Source organism: Lithobates pipiens, unplaced genomic scaffold (assembly GCF_037356315.1).
Source record: "Lithobates pipiens isolate NorthernLeopardFrog02 unplaced genomic scaffold, aLitPip1_a1.2 Scaffold_3, whole genome shotgun sequence".
NCBI lineage: Eukaryota > Metazoa > Chordata > Amphibia > Anura > Ranidae > Lithobates > Lithobates pipiens.
Window position 1 is genome coordinate 246005311 of NW_027507790.1, and position 25033 is coordinate 246030343.

Sequence of the window (25033 nt, forward strand, 5' to 3'; positions counted from 1 at the left end):
GTTGTCAACCCAAAAGAAGCCAGGTAGATTACGTTGGCATTGACAATGGAGCTTGCAGATTTTCTTGGCTGTTGTTCTTGGACTGCCACTGCTTTTAATACAGACCTCCCCCTTATTTTGTTTGTATATGTCAGGTGTCTGGAAAAATAAAGCTTCTATGTCCATGCACAGGATTTATGTCACCACAAGCCATCCAATCAAGATAGCCCAAATACCTAACCCATAAGAAGCTTGGTAGAAGATGTTGGCACTGACAATGAAGCTTGCAGATGTCCTTGGCTGCCGTCATTGGTTTTAGCTGTTCTTATTACAGCCCTCCCCATTCTTTTGTGTGTACGCTGCTGAGTGCCTGAATGGATAAACCTCCCATAGCCATGCACAGGAGTTATGTCACCCCAAGATGGCCAAATATGCCGAACCCAGAAAAGCCAGGTAGAAGATGTTGGCACCAGCAATGTAGTTTGCAGAGGTCCTTGGCTCTTGTCCTTGCACCACAACTTCTTTGAATAAATGCCTCCCCTTAGACCACAGCTGTTAACCATTACAAAAATGTTTTGACCACTTTAGATGAACCCTTGAAGTATTTCAGATAACCTTGGCAACTTGTTAATAAGTACTCACACCCATGTCTCTAAAGGTTCTCAAATAGCCAGGTCATGGTACAGCTAATAGTAGATAGTACACTGGCCTGGAGACGTTTTTCATAATATCCAAGCTACTTGCTCAGTTTTAATAAGCATCAGGAATATATCTTAGCCTTTATGGAATGGGTCAAGACAGATATTGATTGTCCCAGAATAGGATGAGAGGTGTAAAAGGTTTGTTTGTTTTAAAATCTTGTGGTGCCAGGAAGTCTTCAAAAGTTGTTAGGTCTCATTTAGCCCTCAGAAGAGCAATTTGTGTTGGATTGCGTTAGACAAATGGTGAGAAGACTTTATGTGGCCTACTCACTGCCTATTTTAACCCCTAAAAGCACTCACAAATCACAATCACACTACAACCTTGTGAATTGCATGCAATTTTGGGGTGCGGTTGCGGAGTGGTCCTAATCACTTGAATGGATCACATGTGGGGGGCAGTATGTCCCGCCAAATGTGATGGAGGGATAATTTTATGCCACACTGTGATTCAAAGCATTGGCAGGTTAATACTTCATACACTTGCCTTTGCAGTTTAGGGAGGTGGGTAAAAACGTGGCTAACCACCTATGCCTGTTTTTCCCACTTCCCCCAGTCCTCAACTGCAAGAGTAAACTAGGCCATAATGATGTAATTAACATAGCTGAAGATGTGAATTGTTGTTGAGATGTTAAAATGGCCTTAGATAGTATGTGAGTGACAAATGGTATTGAAGATTCTCACTCCTTGTTTAAGGACGCTTGTTCTAATGTGACATAGAGGGTCACTTTCAACCATCTTGCAAATTGCTTGATGTAGGAGGCTCACTTCTACAATTTTCCTTCATCGTAAAGAAAAGGGACATTCTTTTTAGGATAGCGATGTGCACATATTGGGCCTAGCAACATCTAGTTCACAAGAAGCATTAAAGAAGCTATCCATAAAAATTGGGTGGGGGCCTTTATCACCCACATATAACGTCATTTTAACACTGCTGCCCTGCTGTTTTGACAATTCACACATTCAGCCCTGTATACTGGGAAATTAACACTGTTTGCAAACTTTCTGGCACCATAAAATATTAGAACAGGGTGTTTCCATAATCTTTCATCCTGTTTCTGGACAATCAACGTCTGCCTTGATACTTTCAATGGTGATTGGTTTAATGTGAGTTACTTGTCTGGATATAAATGTTGAAATATATTCCCAACACTCATTATAACTGACAAAGATATTTTGGGTAGCTACAAAATGTCTTTGACATTATGGAACAATTCCATTTGAATGTGACTAACTACTACTAGCTGTACACACCTCACCCGTGCTCACCATATACATAGATCAATGGACAATCTGTTTTTGCTAACAGCACTTGAGGGAAACACAAAAGAACATGTTAACATGATTTTAGTTTCTGAATTTCAAAAGTTGCTTTAGTTGTTTTTCCGCATAGGAATTCCTTCACTCAACATTTTTGCCAAACAAAATTTTGGAACAGATAACTTTTACTGAATTTGTTATGTGATCATCACAATTATCATACCCCAAAAATAAATGGTATCAAACACAAAAAAAAATCTGTTTTTCGCACACAAGTGGGTAATGTTACCCCTAATTCTAACTCCTAATCAATCAACACACTTTAAAGCTAAACTTTGGAAATATTTGAAATGATCCCTTGTAGGTATTGGGGTCTTTTGTCTAGGGGGAAGGAGAAACAGTTTTACTTACCTGCTCCCCTGGCAGGTGATGCTCCCCCACGTTCAGACAGTGGACTATCCCTTGGCTTCAACATGTCCAACTCAGGCCTATGGCTCTTGCTTTGGGTCTGGATGACAACAGGGTACTAGACCACTGGAGCATAGGGGAGAAGATGTTGCAGGGAACGGTCTAGCAGTGAGGAGAAGCTAAGGATCATGTAAGTAAATCTTTTTTTATTGTTCACCTAGTAAATACCAGCTTCCATGGGGATCCAACAGGTATAACACATACATATTTACATTGGTCTAAACTGCAAAATGTTTCCATGCCCGAAATTCATCTTTAATTGTATTTTTCCGGCTTTTCCATTGGAGTTACCCTAAGCTTTTATTTTCATTTTATTATTATTACAGGTAATATAGCTCTGTCAATTTACGCACCGCTTTACAAATACATTGTACATATTAGACCCTGTAATAATATTCTTTATTACTGTCTGTGTCCCTGCAAAATTTGAATTGGCCAAAGCAATCACATGCTGACCAATCAGAAATGCTGTGGTCCATCTGGGTGTCCCTAAAGCCTGGTTAACACCTATAATTTTTTTGTTCAACCCAGCAGCTTTAACCCAAAAAAACTGACAGCTCCAGTCAGAGCTGCAGTATTAACAATCCAACATTAGTACGGCATTCTCCCCTGCCAGAGCTGTTGTGTTCTGACAGGGAGGCGGCCCCTTGCCAGAACAATGCGATCAGCGCTCTCTGCCATTGGATGAGAGCGCTGATCAGATGGTCAGTTGCTGGTTTTCCAGCATGCTCGTCAGACAGAAGCCGGCCAAATGACCGGTTTCTGTTGGGCTGTCTGCCATATACACAGGCTGAATGTTGGCCAGTTTATTATTGAACTGGCCGATGTTGTCAGACATTCGGCACATGTGTACGGAGCTTAAGGAAATAAAGGGAAGAATGTGACTTTCAAATTTTGAACCACCATACTGACTGCATGGGCAGTAAAAGTTAATCATCCATGGAGGTAAGTGCATTGGGGAATAGGTGGGTGGGGGGTGTACAGTGTTAATTCACCTTGTCACTTTTTTCTGAACAAATGAATTTACACTTTAAGGGTTACACAACAACAGGAATAGGTGTTGGGAATGTGCGCAAACTGGCATGATGCCCTGACACTCAGAAAAATGCTGAACTTTAGCACACACGCAGATGTGCATTATTTGTTAGTGTCGTCCCTACGATTCTGCAAATGCAGGTGTTTTTCTGTGCATGCCATGTGGTTCAGTTCAGGGAGCATTTTTGGAAATAATCCAGGGACTTCTTTTCCATTTTTCTTACACGTTAGGCAGCCCTTTGAAATGAATGGGCTGCCCTACACCAGACACATGGTAACGCAGTAAAAATGCACGGAAACGTATGCACGCTCTCTGGTGCATGCACAAGTGGGAACCAAGGTGATTTGCTTTCACTTTTTAAAGCATTCATCATACATCCTGTTGTCCCACCTAGAGAGGAAGAAAAGGAAGCGAAGGAAGATTTCCCCAATGGGAGGAAAAAAAAGCTGGTAAGGATTCTAACCCAACCTTATTCTATCAAAAGATAAAAAGGCTTTGGCTGAATACACACTTAAAGCTGAACTCTATGGAAAAATGTAAACTACCCTTGGAGTTGTCATTTTTGCTTAGTGTAGCTTTGAAAGCACCTTTATTTACCTTATCCCTCTCTTCCCTGGCAACTCTCACCTCTTCCCTCTGACAATCTGGACTGTGGTTGAGCCCTCAGTGCAGGGGAGTATATATACTGTGAGGCAAATAAGACATTTGCCTTGGGCAGCATTTTTCAAGGGGGTGGTGACACCCCTAGGAAGAAGGGACACCACGAGCAGTGGCTTCTCTATTGGGGTGCCACCTGCCAGAGGGGTGATAGTGGCAGCAAATCGGAAGCAGGAGGTGGCATTGGCTGCAGCCTCCGATCCCAGTAGTTTACTTGGTAGAGCAGGTTGGAGTACCGGGCTGTGACTGTGCCTTGGCAGCCTCGCTACCCACAGCTGGTAAAAAGGAGCAGGTGGGCTGCGGGAAGGTGAGAGTCTTTTTTGGGGGGGAAATGGGAGAACCTCATGATGTAGTATAATGGGATAGGGATGCCCCCCCTACCCCTCTCTCTCTCTCCCCCCACCTCTGAAGATTTGGAGCTCGAATACAAAGAGGTAGAGCCTAAAGAGGAAGCCATGGGGTTTGCAGATGAAGGAGTGGATCTTAAACAGGAAGGGGTGGGACAAGTTAATTTAAATTTAAATGGGGAGGTGCCTAGTCTTGCCTAGGGCAGCACAAAACCAAAATACACCACTGCCTTGGTATCCTTACTTACAATGCACGACTGCTTGCCTTGCATTGTATGTTATGGCAACACAGTGTAACCCATTGAGTGATGAGCTGAAAACTTAATTTAAAGCTATCCTACGCAAAAATGAGGCTATAAATCTTGCAATGTCTTAAAAGCCCCACTGGAAAGGTGGTTTTAATTTTTCAACGTTCAGCTTTAAATCATTTTTTAATTAATTCACTACTGGATTAGTAGCTTTTTCTTTTTGTACAGGGCTCATACTTATAGTTACAAAATCGGATACGAATTTATAGTGAAACTTCAAACCGTGATCAATATGGCCAATGCATAAATTACAAAATAATAAAAATCATCCAAAAAAAATCCAAAAAGAAAGAAGTTGAATATAAACTCTGTTAGCATAACACCCCAAACGCCGTCTGGCACAGAAGAATAATTTACTAACAATTCCAAATATAAAATCAGTAGATACATTCTAAAGCCAATGAGCGCGCCCCCCGGACGCCTAGGAATTATGCGCAGCTTAATTATGCTTAATGTGAATTATTCAGAAGCACGGGGAGAGAGGCAAAAATTTATTTCATACAAAGAAGCTTGACATTTTAATTGGCCCTTCAGAAGAGAGACAAAACAATTTCCTCTCAAGAATATTTACATCTCCCCATCAAAGCCACGGCAGCCTCCGCCGAGCTGAACATCATTAACGAGATTAATTAGCGTGTTGGCGTCTGCCTAATCAGGTGTGCGGACCAGGTGAAAAAGCGGACGGGTGTCTCCAGGACTCACATCACTGCCACACACACAGAACACAGCATTGATTTTCTAAAGAAAGCTTGACAGAATGGGGCCACCGTACCTTGGTCATTAGCCATTTTGTCAGGATGTTCCACTACAAAGGAAAAGAGAGAGACATTATCATTACTTTATGACAGTTCTTCACAAGAGGGTTGACATATCAAACCAGCAGATGCGTAACAGACTTTATGGGGAGAGGAAATCTTAACTAGCATTAAATGGGAAAAAAGAGGACTTTTTTTCATAACATTTTTTCTAGTCCATGAGTATCTATGGATTCGTTTGTAGCACTTTGAAAAGCCATGGCAGAAAGTAAAAAGAAAATTAAGATACAGGATAACCTGGACAGTCCCAGATATTCTTCCCTTCTTCTTATTACTGATGTTTTTATAATTTAATCTGGCTTCGATTTATAGGTAAAAAGATAGTTCGGGGTGGGATTATAACGGTGCCAACAAATAATAATGGAAACAATAAGTAATTAAAACATGACATTTATTATTAACATGATTAAAATATTTAATTTAATCATGTTAATAATAAATTTCATGTTTTAATTAATTATTGCTTCCATTATTATTTGTTGGCAATCCCACCCCAATCTATCTTTCTATCTTTGGCACTTATGGGATGAGGTGTAGGATAAATGTAAAATGTTCCATTCATAGGGTAGCTGTAAACTTAAAGTGATCTGTACAGAGAAAACATTTGCAACTATTACAATATTATATAAGATTATTTAAAAAAATAATTAGTACTATATATTTGCATAATGATAATGATAATGATAATTATTATTATTATTATCATTATTATTACAATTATATAATTTATTAATAATATATTATATTGTATTTTATATTATATTTTATTATTATTATTATTATTATTATTATTATTATTATTATTATTATTATTATATAATTTATTAATAATATATTATATTGCATTTTATATTATATTTTATAAAAAATAATAATAATAATAATAATAATAATAATAATAATAATAATAATAATAATAATAACAGTGCTAATGAAAATAATATAATTGTATATTTTTTCAATAGTTTATAATAATAACAATACTATACAATATTATATTCAGATCATTTTTTAGTTTAACCACTTCAGCTCCGGACCAATAAACACCTTAAGGACCAGAGGTCTTTTTGCAATTTCGCACTGCGCTGCTTTAACTGGTAATTGCGCGGTCATGCAATATTGCACCCAAACGAAATTTGCGTCCTTTTCTTCCCACAAATAGAGCTTTCTTTTGATGGTATTTGATTGCCTCTGCGATTTTTTTTTTTTGCGATATAAATGGAAAAAGAGCGAAAATTTTGAAAAAAAAAGATATTTTCTTCTTTTTGTTATAAGAAAAATCGAATAAACTAAATTTTAGTCATACATTGAGGGCAAAATTTATTCAGCCACATGTCTTTAGTAAAAAAAATGTCAATAAGCGTATATTTTTTGGTTTGCGCAAAAGTTATAGCGTCTACAAACTAGAGTACATTTTCTGGAATTTACACAGCTTTTAATTTATGACTGCCGATCTCATTTCTTGAGGTGCTAAAATGGCAGGGCAGTACAAACCCCCCCCAAATGACCCCATTTTGGAAAGTAGACACCCCAAGGAAATTGCTGATGGGTATGTTGAGCCCATTGAATATTTATTTTTTTTGTCCTAAGGGATTGAATAATGACAAAAAAAAAAAAAAAGTTGTCACTAAATGATATATTGCTCACACATGCCATGGTTATATGTGAAATGACACCCCAAAATACATTCTGCTGCTTCTCCCGAGTACGGGGATACCACATGTGTGGGACTTTTTGGGAGTCTAGTCGCGCACGGCACCCCGAAAACCAATCACCACCTTCAGGATTTCTAAGGGTGCAAATTTTTGATTTAACTCCTCACTACCTATCACAGTTTCGAAGGCCATAAAATGCCAAAATAGCACAAAACCCCCCCAAATGACCCCATTTTGGAAAGTAGACACCCCAAGCTATTTACTGAGAGGCATGTTGAGTCCATGGAATATTTTATATTTTGCCAAAAGTTGCGGGAATATTACAAACTTTTTTTTTTTTGCACAAAGTTGTCACTAAATGATATATTGCTCACACATGCTATGGGCAGAAGTCAAATTACACCCCAAAATAAATTCTGCTGCTTCTCCCGAGTACGGGGATACCACATGTGGGGGACTTTTTGGGAGCCTAGTTAACTAGCTACCTAGCGACACTAGCGACACTGATGCAGCGTTCAGAAAAATTATCGCTTAGTGACACTGGCAAAAGGGGGTGAAAGGGTTAACTAGCGGAAATCAGGGGGTTAAAACCATTATTGGGTAGTATATCGGGGTACCTAGCGCTATAAAAACCTGGCGGTGAACCTAAAAAAATAACTAGCTACCTAGCGACTGTAGCGACACTAATGCAGCGATCAGAAAAACGATCGCTTAGTGACACTGGCAAAAGGGGGTGAAAGGGTTAACTAGCGGCAATCAGGGGGTTAAAACCATTATTGGGTAGTATATCGGGGTACCTAGCGATATAAAAACCTGGCGGTGAACCTAAAAAAATAACTAGCTACCTAGCGACACATGCAGCGATCAGAAAAATGATCGCTTAGTGACACTGGCAAAAGGGGGTGAAAGGGTTAACTAGCGGCAATCAGGGGGTTAAAAACATTATTGGGTAGTATATCGGGGTACCTAGCGCTATAAAAACCTGGCGATGAACCTAAAAAAATAACTAGCTACCTAGCGACTGTAGCGACACTAATGCAGCGATCAGAAAAACGATCGCTTAGTGACACTGGCAAAAGGGGGTGAAAGGGTTAACTAGCGGCAATCAGGGGGTTAAAAACATTATTGGGTAGTATATCGGGGTACCTAGCGATATAAAAACCTGGCGGTGAACCTAAAAAAATAACTAGCTACCTAGCGACACTAGCGACACATGCAGCGATCAGAAAAATGATCGCTTAGTGACACTGGCAAAAGGGGGTGAAAGGGTTAACTCTAGGGGCAATCAGGGGGTTAAATCTTTATTGGGGGGTGATAGGGGGCTACCCTGGACCTAACACTAACTGTCCTGACAGTTTTTACTGTCACAACTGACACTGAATGCATTGATCAGTAAAGAAATGATCAATGCAATCAGTGACACTGTGACTGGGGGGGGAGGGGGGGGCGGGGGGGGGGATCGGGGGGCGATCGGGGGGGGGATCGGGGGGGGTTTGTGTGCCTGTGTGTACCTACATGTCAGTGTAGTGTTCGTGCAGACTTACTTTTACTCTTCTCCTCGTAGTCCGGTCAAAAAGACCGCCCCGAGGAGAATGACATCACTTCCTCCTTCCTGTGTAAACAATACACAGGGGAGGAAGCTTCTCATTGGCCAGGAGCGATCCAGAGGGGGTGGCCGAAAACGAACGGCCATCCCCTCATCACGGAGCGCTCCTGGACCGAATCGGACCGCCGTAACCAGCGGGAGGGGGTCCGATGGGACCCCCCACCCGCTGGAAGGCAATCACGTAGATGTACGTGATTATGCCTGCCTGTGCCATTGTGCTGACGTACAATGGCAATACGGCGGTCCTCAAGTGGTTAATAACATTTTATAATGTCCTGAGAAAGACAAGCTTGTGCCCCTTTGAAAGCTTCATCAATATGTGTTCAGATTTCAAGCCCCATGAGTGCCACCTTATACTTTGGATTGTTTTATAAGATAACACTAATAATAATAATTTATTATTATTATTATTTAAATTATTATCATTATTATTTTGCAATTGTAACAACTTAACTTGGGCTGTTAGGGTTTCCAACTTTTGTCCTTCAGTCTGATTTTTGTGCTACCCCCCCCCCCCCCCCCCCAGTTTACAACATTTCCATCCTAAACAGTTTAGAGGGCAAACTTTGCGAGGTGGAGGTCTACCTGAACAACATGAAAAAGATCACCAGATGTTTGGTGACTCTTTTTCTTTAAAGGAATTAACTAGCAAGAGCTAACAAAATAGTAACTTAGAAAAATATAATAAAACAAAAGTCGCTGTAAAAATATAAACTTAGCCAACCTTAAAAGTGGACAGTGTCAGTGGACAGTGGATTTTGTCAGTAGGGCAGTGGACAGTGTAAGTAAAGCAGTGGATGAGTCAATAGGGTAGAGGACGGTGTTATTCAGTAGAGCAGTGGATGGTGTCAGTAGGGCAGAGGACGGGGTCAGTAGAGCAGTGGATGGTGTCAGTAGGCCGGAGAAACGGGGTCAGTAGAGCAGTGGATAGTGTCAGTAGGGTAGAGAATGGGGTCGGTAGAGCAGTGGACAGTGTCAGCAGGGCAGATGACGGGGTCAGTAGAGCAGTGGATGGTGTCAGTAGGGCAGAGGACGGGGTCAATAGAGCAGTGGATGGTGTCAGTAGGGCAGAGAACGGGGTCAGTAGAGCAGTGGATGGTGTCAGTAGGGCAGAGGACGGGGTCAGTAGAGCAGTGGACGGTGTCAGTAGGGCAGAGGACGAGGTCAGTAGAGCAGTGGATGATGTCAGTAGGGCAGAGAATGGGGTCAGTAGAGCAGTGGATGGTGTCAGTAGGGCAGAGGACGGGGTCAGTAGAGCAGTGGATGGTGTCAGTAGGGCAGAGGACGGGGTCAGTAGAGCAGTGGACGGTGTCAGTAGGGCAGAGGACGAGGTCAGTAGAGCAGTGGATGATGTCAGTAGGACAGAGAACTGGGTCAGCAGAGCAGTGGATGGTGTTAGTAGGGCAGAGGACGGGGTCAGTAGAGCAGTGGATGGTGTCAGTAGGGCAGAGGACGAGGTCAGTAGAGCAGTGGATGATGTCAGTAGGGCAGAGAACTGGGTCAGCAGAGCAGTGGATGGTGTCAGTAGGGCAGAGAACGGGGTCAGTAGAGCAGTGGATGGTGTTAGTAGAGCAGTGGACGGTGTCAGTAGGGCAGAGAACTGGGTCAGTAGAGCAGTGGATGGTATTAGTAGAGCAGTGGACGGTGTCAGTAGGGCAGATGACGGGGTCAGTAGAGCAGTGGACGCTGTCAGTAGGGCAGATGACGGGGTCAGTAGAGCAGTGGACGGTGTCAGTAGGGCAGATGATGGTGTCAGTAGAGCAGTGGATAGTGTCAGTAGGGTAGAGAACTGGGTCAGTAGAGCAGTGGACAGTGTCAGCAGGGCAGATGACGGGGTCAGTAGAGCAGTGGATGGTGTCAGTAGGGCAGAGGACGGGGTCAGTAGAGCAGTGGACAGTGTCAGTAGGGCAGAGGACGGGGTTAGTAGAGCAGTGGATGGTGTAGAAAAATATAATAAAACAAAAGTCGCTGTAAAATAATAAACTTAGCCTACCTTAAAAGTGGACAGTGTCAGTGGACAGTGGATTTTGTCAGTAGGGCAGTGGACAGTGTCAGTAAAGCAGTGGATGAGTCAATAGGGTAGAGGATGGTGTTATTTAGTAGAGCAGTGGATGGTGTCAGTAGGGCAGAGAAACGGGGTCAGTAGAGCAGTGGATGGTGTCAGTAGGGTAGAGAACGGGGTCAATAGAGCAGTGGAAAGTGTCAGCAGGGCAGATGATGGGGTCAATAGAGCAGTGGATGGTGTCAGTAGGGCAGAGGATGGGGTCAGTAGAGCAGTGGATGGTGTCAGTAGGGCAGAGGACAAGGTCAGTAGAGCAGTGGATAGTGTTAGTAGAGCAGAGAACGGGGTCAGTAGAGCAGTGGATGGTGTTAGTAGAGCAGTGGACGGTGTCAGTAGGCCAGATGATGGGGTCAGTAGAGCAGTGGACGGTGTCAGTAGGGCAGATGACAGGGTCAGTAGAGCAGTGGACGGTGTCAGTAGGGCAGATGACGGGGTCAGTAGAGCAGTGGACGGTGTCAGTAGGGCAGATGACAGTGTCAGTAGAGCAGATGACGGGGTGAGTAGAGCAGTGGACGGTGTCAGTAGAGCAGTGGACAGTGTCAGTAGAGCAGTGGATGGTGTCAGTAGGGCAGATGATGGGGTTAGTAGAGCAGTGGACGGTCTCAGGGGGGTGATTATGGGGTTAGTAGAGCAGTGGACGGTGTCAGTAGGGCAGATGGTGGGGTTAGTAGAGCAGTGGACGGTGTCAGTAGGGCAGATGACGGGGTTAGTAGAGCAGTGGACGGTGTCAGTAGGGCAGATGACGGGGTTAGTAGAGCAGTGGACGGTGTCAGTAGGGCAGATGATGGGGACAGTAGAGCAGTGGACGGTGTCAGTAGGGCAGATGATAGGGACAGTAGAGCAGTGGACGGTGTCAGTAGGGCAGGTGATGGGGTTAGTAGAGCAGTGGACGGTGTCAGAAGGGCAGATGATGGGGTCAGTAGAGCAGTGGACGGTGTCAGTAGGGCAGATGGTGGGGTCAGTAGAGCAGTGGACGGTGTCAGTAGGGCAGATGGTGGGGTCAGTAGAGCAGTGGACGGTGTCAGTAGGGCAGATGGTGGGGTCAGTAGAGCAGTGGACGGTGTCAGTAGGGCAGATGATGGGGACAGTAGAGCAGTGGATGGTGTCATTAGGGCAGAGAACAGGGTCAGCAGAGCAGTGGGTAGTATCATTAAAACAGTGGACTTTGTCAGTATGGATGGTGTCAGTAGAGCAGTGGATGGTGCAGTGGGATTCCCCATCGGAGTTGAGCAATTTTCTTTACTTTCACCATGGTGGAAGGAAATTGCATAACGTGCCCAAGGAGGTTTGTCTGCCAGCAGAACACGATTAGTGTTTCTAACAGGGTGCCCATACATGGACTGAAATTCATCTGGTCCCTGCTGAATCAGTCAAATTTCGATCCATGTATGGCTAGCTGACGTCCAGCACAACTTGTTTCTTAACTGACACTGTACATGTGCAAACTTAACAGCTACTGAAGCCATAAATGCTGTAACTTGATCAAATATTACAATTAAAGCCCCATACACACTATCAGATTGTCTGCTGAGTTTTTCGTTCAGATTTACCAAAACCATGTAGTAGAAGGGCCTGCCTGATTGCATACACATTGAAACTCCTAAGGTTTGACCTCATATTATATGGTTTTGGTAAATCTGAAGGAAAAACTCAGCAGACAATCTGATAGTGTGTACGGGGCTTAAGAAGAGGTGTAGTTTGACACAACATACACTATATTGGCAAACGTATTGGGACACCTGCCTTCACATGCACATGAACTTGATCAGGCACTGATGTTGGACGAGAAGGCCTGTCTCGCAGTCTCAGCTCAAATTCATCCCAAAGGTGTTCTATCAGGATGAGGTTAGGACTCTGTGCAGGCCAGTCAAGTTCATTCACCCCAAATTGCCCATCTATATCTTTATGGACCTTGCTTTGTGCACTGGTGTGCCTGGGGGCTAGTTGCAGCCCTTTGCTTGCCTTTATCCGGCCCTTGGAGCACTATTCCGCCTAACACTATTCTGTCAACTCACATCAACAATGGAGCACCATTCCTCCCACTGACACCAACAATGGGGCACTATTCCTCCCAATGATACTAATCATGGGGTACTATTCCTCCCACTGACACCAATGATGGGGCACTATTCCTCCCGCTGACATTAACGATGGGTCACTATTTCTCCCGATGATACCAACAATGGGACACTCTTCCTCCTAATGATACCAACGATGGGACACTATTCTTCCTGATGATACCGACGATGGCGCATTATTCCTCCCAATGATACCAACAATGTAACACTATTCCTCCAGATGATAACAACGATGGTGCACTATTCCTTCCAATGATACCAACGATGGGGCACTATTCCTCCTGATTATACCAACAATGGGGCATTATTCCTTCCAATGATACCAATGATGGGATACTATTACTCCTAATGATACCAACGATGGGGCACTATTCCATCCAATGATACCAACGATGGGATACTATTCCTACAGATGATACCAAGGATGATGCATTATTCCTCCCAATGATACCAACAATTGGACACTATTCCCCCAGATGATACCAACGAAGGGGCACTATTCCTTCCAATGATAACAATGGTGGGATATTATTCCTCCAGATGATACCAAGGATGATGCATTATTCCTCCCAATGATACCAACAATTGGACACTATTCCCCCAGATGATACCAACAATGGGGCACTATTCCTTCCCTAATACCAAATGCAGTGATGTTTACTCCCACTGATGCAAGAAAAAATTCCCCTGCCGCTAGCCACAGTCCTACATCCCTAATTTCTGAAGGACAATAAACTGGCCCTTTGTTTAGAAAGTTTGGAGACCCCTAGAGAAGTGTATCTACTACATACTGTCATTGTGACATTGCCTTTGAAAACTTTCTATTTTAAAATACGCCTGTGCCAAGACTATGAACAATACATTTTGAATATATTCACTCTGTAGAGTCCTTTAGCTGCATGTACTGAAGAGAGCATTTGACAGGCAAAGAGGAGGTGTTGTATCGCCTCGTTACGTTACTACCTGCTTCAACCCCTTGAGCATTACTTCACCACAACCGTGTCCACTGCAAGCAGTTGCAGGGCGCTTGCAGAGCAGGCGCATTCACTTGAATGGGTCACTCTTTTTGGGCACTACACAGTGGCATGTGTACACCTCTGGCCATTGCCTCTGCATCTAAACTGGGTAACGATTGAAGAGTGGAAAAAGCGCAGCTCAACTACAGGATTTCACTGCCCTCCAACTGCTAGTGTGAGCAGCGAGCCCTTAGCTCTTGTACACACGGTCGGAGATTCCGACGGAATGTGTCCTATCGGACCGTTTTGTCGGATAATCCGACTGTGTGTGGTCTCCATCGGACTGTTTCCGTCTGAGTATCCGACGGACCACGTTTTCCAACTTGTTTGTAAAATTTTCCGACAAAATGCTCCGATCAGACATACTCCGATCATGTGTAGCCTACTCCGACGGACAAAGTGCCACGCATGCTCAGATCAAATTCCTAGACCAAAGCTATTGGCTACTAGCCTGAACGTAGTCCCGTCGTAACGAAATAACGTCATCACGTTATGTACAATCGGATTTTCCGACAACTTTGTCCGACCGTGTGTATGCAACAGTTTCGGACAAAATCCGTCTGACAAAATCCGTTGGACAAAATCCAACGGATTTGGTTGTCAGAATGTCCGACCGTGTGTACAAGGGCTTAGAGAGCTGGAAGGCTGTCAGGAAAGTCATTGAAAAAGAGCGAAATTCTCAGTGCCTTTGCTATGATATGTTAAGATGAATTTCTCCTCAATGCCTATTGCTACAGAGGTCAGTAAGCATTGGTATATAAATGCTCTGACTGCTTGTTCAGAAAAGGGAAATACGTTAAAGTGCACAGTCTGGGCACAGGCTCGCGTTAAGGTTTCTGGAGTACATTCATCTGGACAAAGCTAATTATGAGACTTAAATGCTAACTCCACAATCAACAAAAAATATCAGAAATTATGTACAGTGGATCAAAAGCATTGAAATGAAAGGCTGTCAACGCTGAGGCAGAGATTCAACATTCCAAGCACAACCATTCAGGACTGTCATAAAGTAATTTTCTATTCGGTATCCACACCTATATCAGGCTGCATAAGTTGAAAAGGAAATAATATATGCATTAAAGGAGGACAGAACATAAATCTCTCTGTAGTGTACACTGTGATAAGAAATTCCCAGTTTCCAGAAGATCATCTCTAAAGGTGAAAGATATGAGGGGTTTGTAGAATGAAGGGTAGATGATCCATATGTATGTATCGCCAGCCAACATCATGCCAAGATGACTCAAATGCATTCTCTTTGGTTCTGCATGGACAACGAACTATGATGGATGTGGGCTGTATGGTCTGTATATACTGTATATATACACAGTATCTCACAAAAGTGAGTACACCCCTCACATTTTTGAAAATATTTTATTACATCTTTTCATGTGACAACACTGAAGGAATGACACTTTGCGACAATGTAAAGTAGTGATTGTACAGCTTGTATAACAGTGTAAATTTGCTGTCCCCTCAAAATAACTCAACACATTAATGTCTAACCCGCTGGCAACAAAAGTGAGTACACCCATAAGTGAAAATGTCCAAATTGAGCCCAATTAGCCATTTTCCCTCACTGGTGTCATTTAACTCGTTAGTGTTACAAGGTCTCAAGTGTGAAGAGAGCAGGTGTGTTAAATTTGGTATTATCGCTCTTACTCACTCATACTGGTCACTGGAAGTTCAACATGGCACCTCATGGCAAAGAACTCTCTGAGGATGTGAAAAAAAAAGAATTGTTGCTCTACATAAAGATGGCCTAGGCTATAAGAAGATTTCCAAGACCCTGAAACTGAGCTGCAGCATGGTGGCCAAGACCATACAGCAGTTTAACTGGACAGGTTCCACTCAGAACAGGCCTTTTCATGGTGTACATGCTCAGCATCCTACCCAGAGGTTGTCTTTGGGAAATAGATGTATGAGTGCTGCCAGCATTGCTGCAGAGGTTGAAGGGGTGGGGGGTCAGCTTGTCATTGCTCACACCATATGCCGTACACTGCATCAAATTGGTCTGCATGTCTGTTGTCCCAGAAGGAAGCCTCTTCTAAAGATGATGCACAAGAAAGCCCACAAACAATTTGCTGAAGACAAGCAGACTAAGGAGATGGATTACTGTTCGGTGGTCTGATGAGACCAAGATAAACGTATTTGGTTCAGATGGTGTCAAGCGTGTGTGGCGGCAACCAGGCGAGGAGTACAAAGACAAGTGTGTCTTGCCTACAGTTAAGCATGGTGGTGGGAGTGAATGAGTGCTGCTGGCACTGAGGAGCTACAGTTCATTGAGGGAACCATGAATGCCAACATGTACTGTGACATACTAAAGCAGAGCATGATCCCCCCCCTTCAGAGACTGGGCCGCAGGGCAGTATTCCAACATGATAACGGTCCCAAATACACCTCCAAGACAACCACTGCCTTGCTAAAGAAGCTGAGGGTAAAGGTGATGGACTGGCCAAGCATGTCTCCAGACCTAAACCCTATTGAGCATCTGTGGGGCATCCTCAAACGGAAGGTGGAGGAGCGCAAGGTCTCCAACATCCACCAGCTCCGTGATGTCATCATGGAGGAGTGGAAGAGGACTCCAGTGGCAACCTGTGAAGCTCTGGTGAACTCCATGCCAAAGAGGGTTAAGGCAGTGCTGGAAAATAATGGTGGCCACACAAAATATTGACACATATTTTGACTTAGGGGTATACTCGATTTTGTTGCAAGCGGTTTAGACATTAATGGCTGTGTGGTCAGTTATTTTGAGGGGACAGCAAATTTACACTGTTGTACAAGCTGTACACTCACTACTTTACATTGTAGACAAGTGTCATTTCTTCAGTGTTGTCACATGAAAAGATTGAATAAAATATTTACAAAACTCTGAGGGGTGTACTTGCTTTTGTGAGATACTATATATATATATATATATATATATATATATATATATATGTGTGTGTGTGTGTGTGTGTGTGTGTGAAAGAAAGATAGCAATAAATGGATAGGTAGATAGATAGATAGATAGATAGATAGATAGATAGATAGATAGATAGATAGATAGATAGATAGATAGATAGATAGATAGATAGATCGATAGATAGATAGATAGAAATAGATATTGAGATACAAATAAATAAATGAAAGAAAGAGAGAAGGAAAGCAAGAAACCTCTCTGTGGTGTACATTGTGGAAAGAAATGTCCAGGTGCCAGAAGACAATCTCTAAAGGTGAATGACATGAGGGTTACATTTGTATAAATGAATGTGTGCAATAGATAGATAGATAGATAGATAGATAGATAGATAGATAGATAGATAGATAGATAGATAGATAGATAGATAGAACCAGACCAGCCAATATAAAAAACTGATTGCTAACTGCATTACCAATAAGAGGCATTAGGTGGCACTACACATTTAAAAATGCCACTTAGACTCTTGAGTGTCGGGGTCTCTGCATTGTAATAAGTAAAAATATATCTTCCATATGAATAGATTACATTATATTAATCGTATCTTATAGGAATAGTGAAGTTAATAATAACTGAACCACCACTTTATTTCCAGCTATAATGCTTTCAATGCAATGCTTTGTAGTAAAAAATTGTCCTTCCTTCTTTCTATTTATTTTTTTTATATTTTTTTATCGGTTGGTATGTTTTATTCCTTGAATAAGATGAGTCATTTATGAATAGTACAAGAAGAACATGTTGTCGGTGTATTGAACAATTTTTGTATTATACAAAAGCTTTTGAAATGCGGTTTATTGTAAAAATGCATTGTGTGGTGAAGGTTATCTGATGATAGCACAAGATTGTTTCACAAATACCTGTAGGAGTGGGGCTTCAAAATATGGGTGTGGTTTGGAATTATTAGGAGGTAAATATGTATACATTTTATGAAGAAATAACTAATTTAAAAAGTAAGGGAAGAGAACCAACATAAATAAATGCAAGTTTATGAAGAGGCAAAGCAAGGCAAAGAAAAGGGAATGGAGTAGAACAAAATGAAAGGGAAAGGAAGGAGCGGGGAAGCAAATAAAAGAAATGTAAGGTCAAAGAAAAAAAAAAGGAAAGGGAAGAAAAAAAAAAAAAGAAAGGAAAGTGAAGGGGAGAAAAAAGGTAATGGGATGAAAAGAAAGAAGCAGAAGAAAAGGAAAGGTACGTAATCAGAAGGAAGTAAATAAAAGGGAAGGAATGAGGAAAGAAAGTAAATAAAAGGGAAGGAAAAGTAGAGAAGGGAAAAGAGAAAGGAAATAAGAAAAGGGAAAGGAAGAGAAAAGGAAAGGAAAAGGAAAAAGGAAAGGAAAAGGAAAAAGGAAAGGAAAAGGAAAGAGGAAAGGCAATAAAATGAAAGTAAAAGTAGATAAGGGAAAAGGAAAGGAGAGTAAAGGAAAGGAAAGGAAAGGATTGGAAAGGAAAGGACTGGAAAGGAAAGAGAAAGAAAGGAAAGGAAATAAGAAAAGGAAAAAAAGAAAAGGAAAGGAAAAAGAAAGCAGGAAGGAAAGGAAAGGAAAAGGGAAAAGTTAAAGGGAAAGGAAAAAGGAAAGGAAAAAGGAAAGGAAAAGGAAAAAGGAAAGGAAAAGGAAAGAGGAAATTAAAATAAAATGGAAGAAAAAGTAGATAAGGGAAAAAGAAAAGGGAAAAGGAAAGAAAGGGAAAGGCAGGGAAGAAAAAAGAGAAAGAGAAAAGATAGGAAAAGAAAGGAAAGGAAAAGGAAAAGTAAAAGGGAAAGGATGGGAAAGGAAAATAAAGGAAAGCAAAAGGAAAGAGGAAAGGGAATAAAATTGAAGTAAATGTAAAGAAGTGAAAAGGAAATGAAAGGAAAGGAAAGGTAAAAGAAAGGGAAATAAAAAGGAAAAGAAAGGAAAGAGAAATAAAAAGGAAAGGGAAGGAAAAGGAAACAAACAAAAGGAAAAATAAAGGAAATAAAGAGAAGGGAAGGAAACGAAAGAGAAAGAAAGGAAAATGAAGGGAAGGTAAAAGAGGTGAAAGCAAGGAAAGTGTAAACTGATGGGGAAAGGGAAGGAAAAAGTATGAGTTTTATGCAATGTTTTCCAAGCTGTACTATGTTCGGTATTGTCTTCCTTTTTCAATACAGCAAATGTAAACGTAGCACTTTAGTACAATGTGAACTCGCACAGCATTATACAAATATGACAGCTCTGTTTTTCATCTTCAGCAAAAACCTTCTTAACTTTTTTTTTTACACTTTCTTTCATACAATAAATTCAGCACGTAACCCACCATCGGCTCATCGCTATGGTTTCCTAATACTTCGGTATATTTAATTATATCCATAATTTAAAAGTTAAATCATTTGAATCTCTCCATGGAGCAAATGAAAGGGCATGGGAGTTTTTTTGATGTTCAATTTAAAGTACAGAGGAGCGCAGAGGGTGGCAGGTTGAGTTAAAGGATTTCGGGTGCCTGGGTCATGTTTTATGGATGCTCGCTCATCTACGTTTCAGAATTTCGGCCACGACCAACATTCTGATTTTGTTCCCACCCTTGCAGGTCTCAGAAAATGGCCCTGAAATTTGCATTACTGAAATAGCGCTCCAGACTTCACAAGGTTCCATCACCTCAGATGTAGTGACAGCTCTCACCCACGGTGATTGATTCTAATGAAAGTTTACATATTGTGCAAGGGAACGCCATCAAACATTTATGTCTCGGGGTTAGTTATGGTGTGCATAGACAATTATTTCACATAGCTGCGGAGCGCGTTTCTTTTACTTTTTAATGGGTCAGTGCTTTTTAATATTCTCTGGGATAAATTAAAAATGAAACTGTTAAAAGTAAAGTCGTTTTTAACAATTTAGCTTTTTATTTCTTTTGATAGTGCAGCCAAAGCGCAAGATAATATTTGACATTTTTACTGCGTTTTTTCTTCCCAAAATAAATCTTATTTATGGGGGCCAATTATCTGCCAAAGTTCTTCATTTTTGGTGCAGTACTGGAACAATTGTCCTGTATCCATGGTTGGCTTTCCTACATATTTTGAGTCTTACCCTCATGTCTGCCTGAATGACTTTCTAACTGGGTAGTATGATGGCCCAATTCTCTCATGAAGAATTTGTTATGTGTTTAGATGTAATACAGTGGTAGAACTACCAGGGTCACAAAGGTTTTACTTGCAACCGGGCTCTGGCCTTTTGCCATTGTGAGGGGACCCCAAGATGGCAGGAAGATGGCCCACTGCAGAACATGTGAAAGGGTCCTACTGCAGGACTGCAAGGCTTGCCTGACACTGCTGCAACCTCAAATTTGTGATTTAACATTGCAGTCCATGGCGCTCAAATCATTCCAAAGTCGCAGAAAAGTAGTGCAGTAACCTCTTTTTTGATCGCTGCAACTTGAGTTACATTAATTAAAGGGGCACCCATTGAAATGAATGTGTTTTGACTTGTCATGCAACTTTATGTATTGCAAGTTGCATGAGGTTGCAGCAGTGTGAACCAGGGCTTATAAAGGGCTCTGCGATGGGAGTAAAGGGCCCTGGGAAGGGACCCAAGTTCGGAAGAAAGGGCACCCAAGACTGATGAAAAACCTTTGTTGTGACTCTGAATATTGGCTGCACCAAACTAAAGTCTGCCCTGATTTTTTTTTCTTGTTCTGACCAACTTTTTTAAATAATATTTCTGTGTTTTATTGAGCTGGGGTTATTATTTTTCCATACACTGATATCTAGTGGTGATTTTCAGGCACTACAACTTGTTTACCTAAAGCAGAGTTCCTGGCTTTTTTTTGTTTATTAAAAGTCAGCAGATGTTCATGACCACAACCATGTCGTTACAGGATCAACGCGCATTGGATCAACTCTCTTTTATCTACAATGATTTGCTCCATCCCTGATATCACTTTGTGACTTTTCTACACAGGCCGACTCTCCTCAAGTCTTTTCCACACCAGTATCCTTCTAGGTGAACAGTACCATTGAACCCCCCTCTTCCCTGTCCCTCCCTGTTCTTGCTTACCCCCCCTATTTCTTTCAATACATTGTTTTATAAGTTACAGTTAGGCATATGACCCTTGGGGAACCGGATCTATCGTTTGTTCTATTTAAGGTTCAAAACAGTCGCTGATCCATCCAGTCTGGTCATTGTCGCCCTCGGTTTCCATAATGTTACTGTCTTTGTACGTTCCTATGTCTTACGGTTCTCATTTGCCCCAGGGATTGACCTGGATATGTACCTCTTCTGTACTGAATATGCCTTAACATGAGTCTATGTATTTTCTTTTTTCCTAATAAAAATTATTATAAAAAAAAAAAAAAAAAAAAGTCAGCAGCTACAACAAGTGTAGCTGCTGTCTTTTTAATAAACAGCCACTCACCTGTCCCACAGTCCAGCTATGCGACCGCATGGAGCCTTGCTCCTCTCCGCAGCACCTTCAGTGAAACTGTGGGCGCCCGGCCATGACAGCTTGTAAGGGGTGCTTTAAGCAGAAGTTCCATTTTTGGGTGGAAGTTCCACTTTTGGGTGGAACTCCGCCTTAAATGAACTGGAATCACCCTCTGTCCTCTCCTCTTGTTTACTGCTAGTTAGTTCAGTTCTAGCTAGACCCTTTGTTGCATCCACGTTCCCTCAGTCAGTGTTAGTACTAGGCTTAAGAAAGTCATTATCTTCTTACATGCGAAAAAACATTCTCTGTGTTGTTATTGTACTGTTACTGTCAATCAGCTGCAGTAAAATTGCACTGGTTTGAACTTTGTTTGTTTTTTGAAGTGTACGGTGCTGAGTCAACAGATGACCATACTGTCCAGGCAGACTGGGCCTAAAAAGTAATGTCAATGCATAAAGCGGCATTTCAAATAGAACACTTCTGCATCACAACTTAGTATGTCACCAGTGAGACAAACTTTAGGGCCACAACCTGGGAGCAAAGACCATAGCTCCTAGCAAGGCTTATTAGTGAAGACAAGAGGCTTCTTACACTCTGCTTTACGGAGTTCACACTACCAGCTAGAGCCGCCTTTCTCAACATTTTTAACATGGAGGAACCCTTGAAATAACTTTCCAGACTCAGGGAAGCCCTACAGATAATTACTATATCAATTTTCTCAGTACATTGGTGTGATAACCACATAGAAGAATGTTCTTACATTTGTGGTCACTGGAAACTCTCTCCTCCTTACTGGTTACTCAGCTGAGAGGCAGAAGCTGCTCATTGCTAAAGGAACCCCTAGCAACCTTGAAGGAACCCTAGGATTCCCCAGAACCCTGGTTGAGAAAGGCTGAGATAGAGAAACATAATGTGCAAAGTACTATGACTTGCTAGCTGGCCTTAGCCATAAAAATTCTACGTTGGATCTCTTAAAAAAAGCATCTCCAGGAAGGAGTTAAATTCTTTCCACTTCCACTGCAGATGGAAAGGTGTTCAGTGATTTACGGCCCTCATCTCATTAGCTTCCACTGCATATCTAAATGCTGTGTGAAATCTGAGCCCTTATCTAAAATTAGCATGAATGTTCATTCAGCTCTATGAGTGTCTAAGCCAGAAAATTTGCATTTGATTTTCTAAACAAGACTATGGAAGTTTCTCAGATTTTCTGCAATGGCTTTTCCCATGCGGCTAAACAACGAACAATATAAAAAAAATTTTTTTTTTTTTTTAAAAAGCAATGAGCCAATTCTTACCTTTTGGTGTCCTGAAGGGTATGGGATCTGAGAGGGGTCCCAGCCCCTTGGCATTGCGTGCTTGAATTCGGAAGTAATAAGCGGTGTCCAAATTGAGGTCCAGGATCTCGTGAGTCAACCTGTCACCACTGATCGTTTCCATGACCCAGTCGTCTATCTGGATGTTTTTGTCCATGGTATAGAACAGGATATAAGCTAAAAGTAAACAAACAATATATATTGTGACAGTTTTAGGAAAACATTTTAAGCAGGCTATGAATTATTAATGCTGTTGAGTCTTGCATTATGTATTTGTAGCTACAGTATCAAAATCATAACAAATTATTCTTTCAGCGTGGTAAGTGCCAACCTCCATTACTTCTCATTACACTGAGCCATGCAGGCTACAACTTCGCTGCACATTGCTGAGCCCTTACATGCCAATTTCATCTTAGAATCTTAAAGCAAACCTGTACTGTAATATACACAGAGGGCACCACCGCTAACCTTGTGTCTGATCTTTCTGATTGCTTTGGTGGCATTGATCAACTGTTAACCACCACAGCTATAGAAGAATGGTCCCCTGAGGTCTCATAGTTGCTGCCCTGTTGACTGCCTGACTTCTTGGGGTTCTTCAGCACAGGAAGACCTACCACAGCTAAATGTGCTGGAATGTAAACTGGGGTGCGCGCACGCGGCTCAGTGTACATTCTACAGAAGACTGTGAGTAGGCAGGTGGTTTTATTTTCTTGCAGATGAGCCTGCCTGCTCCAAGTTTTATTAATTTAGACTAAATCAGTGGTCTCCAAACTGTGGCCCGGGGGCCGGATGTGGCCCTTTGCTTGCCTTCATCTGGCTCCTGAGGCATTATTCCCCTCACTGATACAAAACACTATGCCTCTCACTGATATCAACAATGGGCATAATTCCTATCACTAATACCAAAAATGGGGAACTATTCCTACTCCTGATACCAAAGATGGGGTACTGTCTACTCCCAGTGATACCGGGGCAATTTCTACCCTCACTGACCACAGTGCGGCCTCCCTAAAGTCTGAAGGACAGTAAACTGGCCCTTTGATTAGAAGGTTTGGAGACCACTGGATTAAATCAATAATTGCAGCTCTTTAGTACATACAAATTATGTAAAATAATACTTAAAGGAAAGCCCCACTATGTGACAGTTCAAATGATTAATGCCCACCACTATGATTAAGTGTTGAACCAAAGCCAGTGTAAACCTCCTTTCACCCAACGGACAGAGTGCCAACTCACCGCAGGGATATGCTGCCAGGTGGTAAGCATCAATAAATGCATTCAAACCAGTTTAATGAAGGCATCAATCTTATGCCGCGTACACACGAGCGGACTGTATGGCGTACTTAGTCCGTCGAAACACATTTCAGCGGACAATCCGCTCGTGTGTGGGCTTCAGCGGACTTTTTCAGCGTGCAGTCCGGCGTACTAAGTATTTCAGTTTTTTCGAAATTCTGTCCGTCGTACTTTAGTTTCAGCGGACAGTACGGTCGTCAGTATGCTAGTTCGACGGACTAAGAATGGCGCATGCCCAGAAAGGATTTACACGGCGGAAGGGTGCTTTGCTGTGTCTTGGACTTCCTATTTCTAGTCCCGTCGTACGTGCTGTACACGTCATCGCGCAAGCTTTCGACGGACTGTTTGTGTATCCGTGTGTGGTCAAGTCCGTTCAGTGGAAAGTACGACGGACTGTCCGTCGGATTGTATGACGAACTAAGTATGCCATACAGTCCGCTCGTGTGTACGCGGCATAATTTTCAGCAAGTCTGGTCATCTCCCTAACTTTGTCCTCCCCTGGGAGTAGCACTCCACACTTGTACTCATATGACACCACCAGGCACCAGGAATAAAATGATCATCACAGTGTGGTATTTATTAGCTCTCTATTATGTCTCCACACGTTACAGAGCCCCACACAAAAACAGCGCAAAGCATCTCTATTAACGGGCCAAAACAAACAGACGATGCTGTTACAAGCTAACATCAATTGCTGTCACTACAGAGACTGATGTGGCGGCGTGACGTCATGTTCATAGCTCCGCCCAACGTGTTTCATGCCTTATGCGTGTCCTCAGGAACGTTTTTTTTTTTTTTTTAGGACTTTAGTTTCACTTTATAGTGTAAATTGGTATATTCACCATTAAAAAATAGACCCTTATGTCTGTTGTAATTTTTACAGTGATTGCTTCTGAATAATAATTCTTCAGTCTATATTGAATTACTATGAACACAAAATGAACAGGGAGTATGAACCAAAAGGCTACACACACACTATTGGCTGTCCTCACTGAAACTGCCCCTTTTTCCCCTGTGCTTTTGTAGGTGACACCAGCAGAAATCAAGTTAAGTGACCGAACATAACTACTTATTTTAGGGACACTGCTGAGTAAAACAGACAACCACCGTCA

General features: G+C 42.1%; 1 protein-coding gene across 1 annotated transcript in view; it reads right to left on the minus strand.

Annotated features, from left to right (window-relative positions):
* DCC (DCC netrin 1 receptor) overlaps positions 1–25033 on the minus strand; it is a 987065-nt gene that overhangs the window by 79002 nt on the left and 883030 nt on the right. The window contains exons 20-21 of the mRNA XM_077462998.1: positions 22611–22805; positions 5526–5558 (exon numbers count right to left, since the gene is read on the minus strand). Of these exons, the coding sequence (XP_077319124.1) occupies positions 5526–5558; positions 22611–22805 (228 nt within the window). The remainder of the gene's footprint in view (positions 1–5525; positions 5559–22610; positions 22806–25033) is intronic.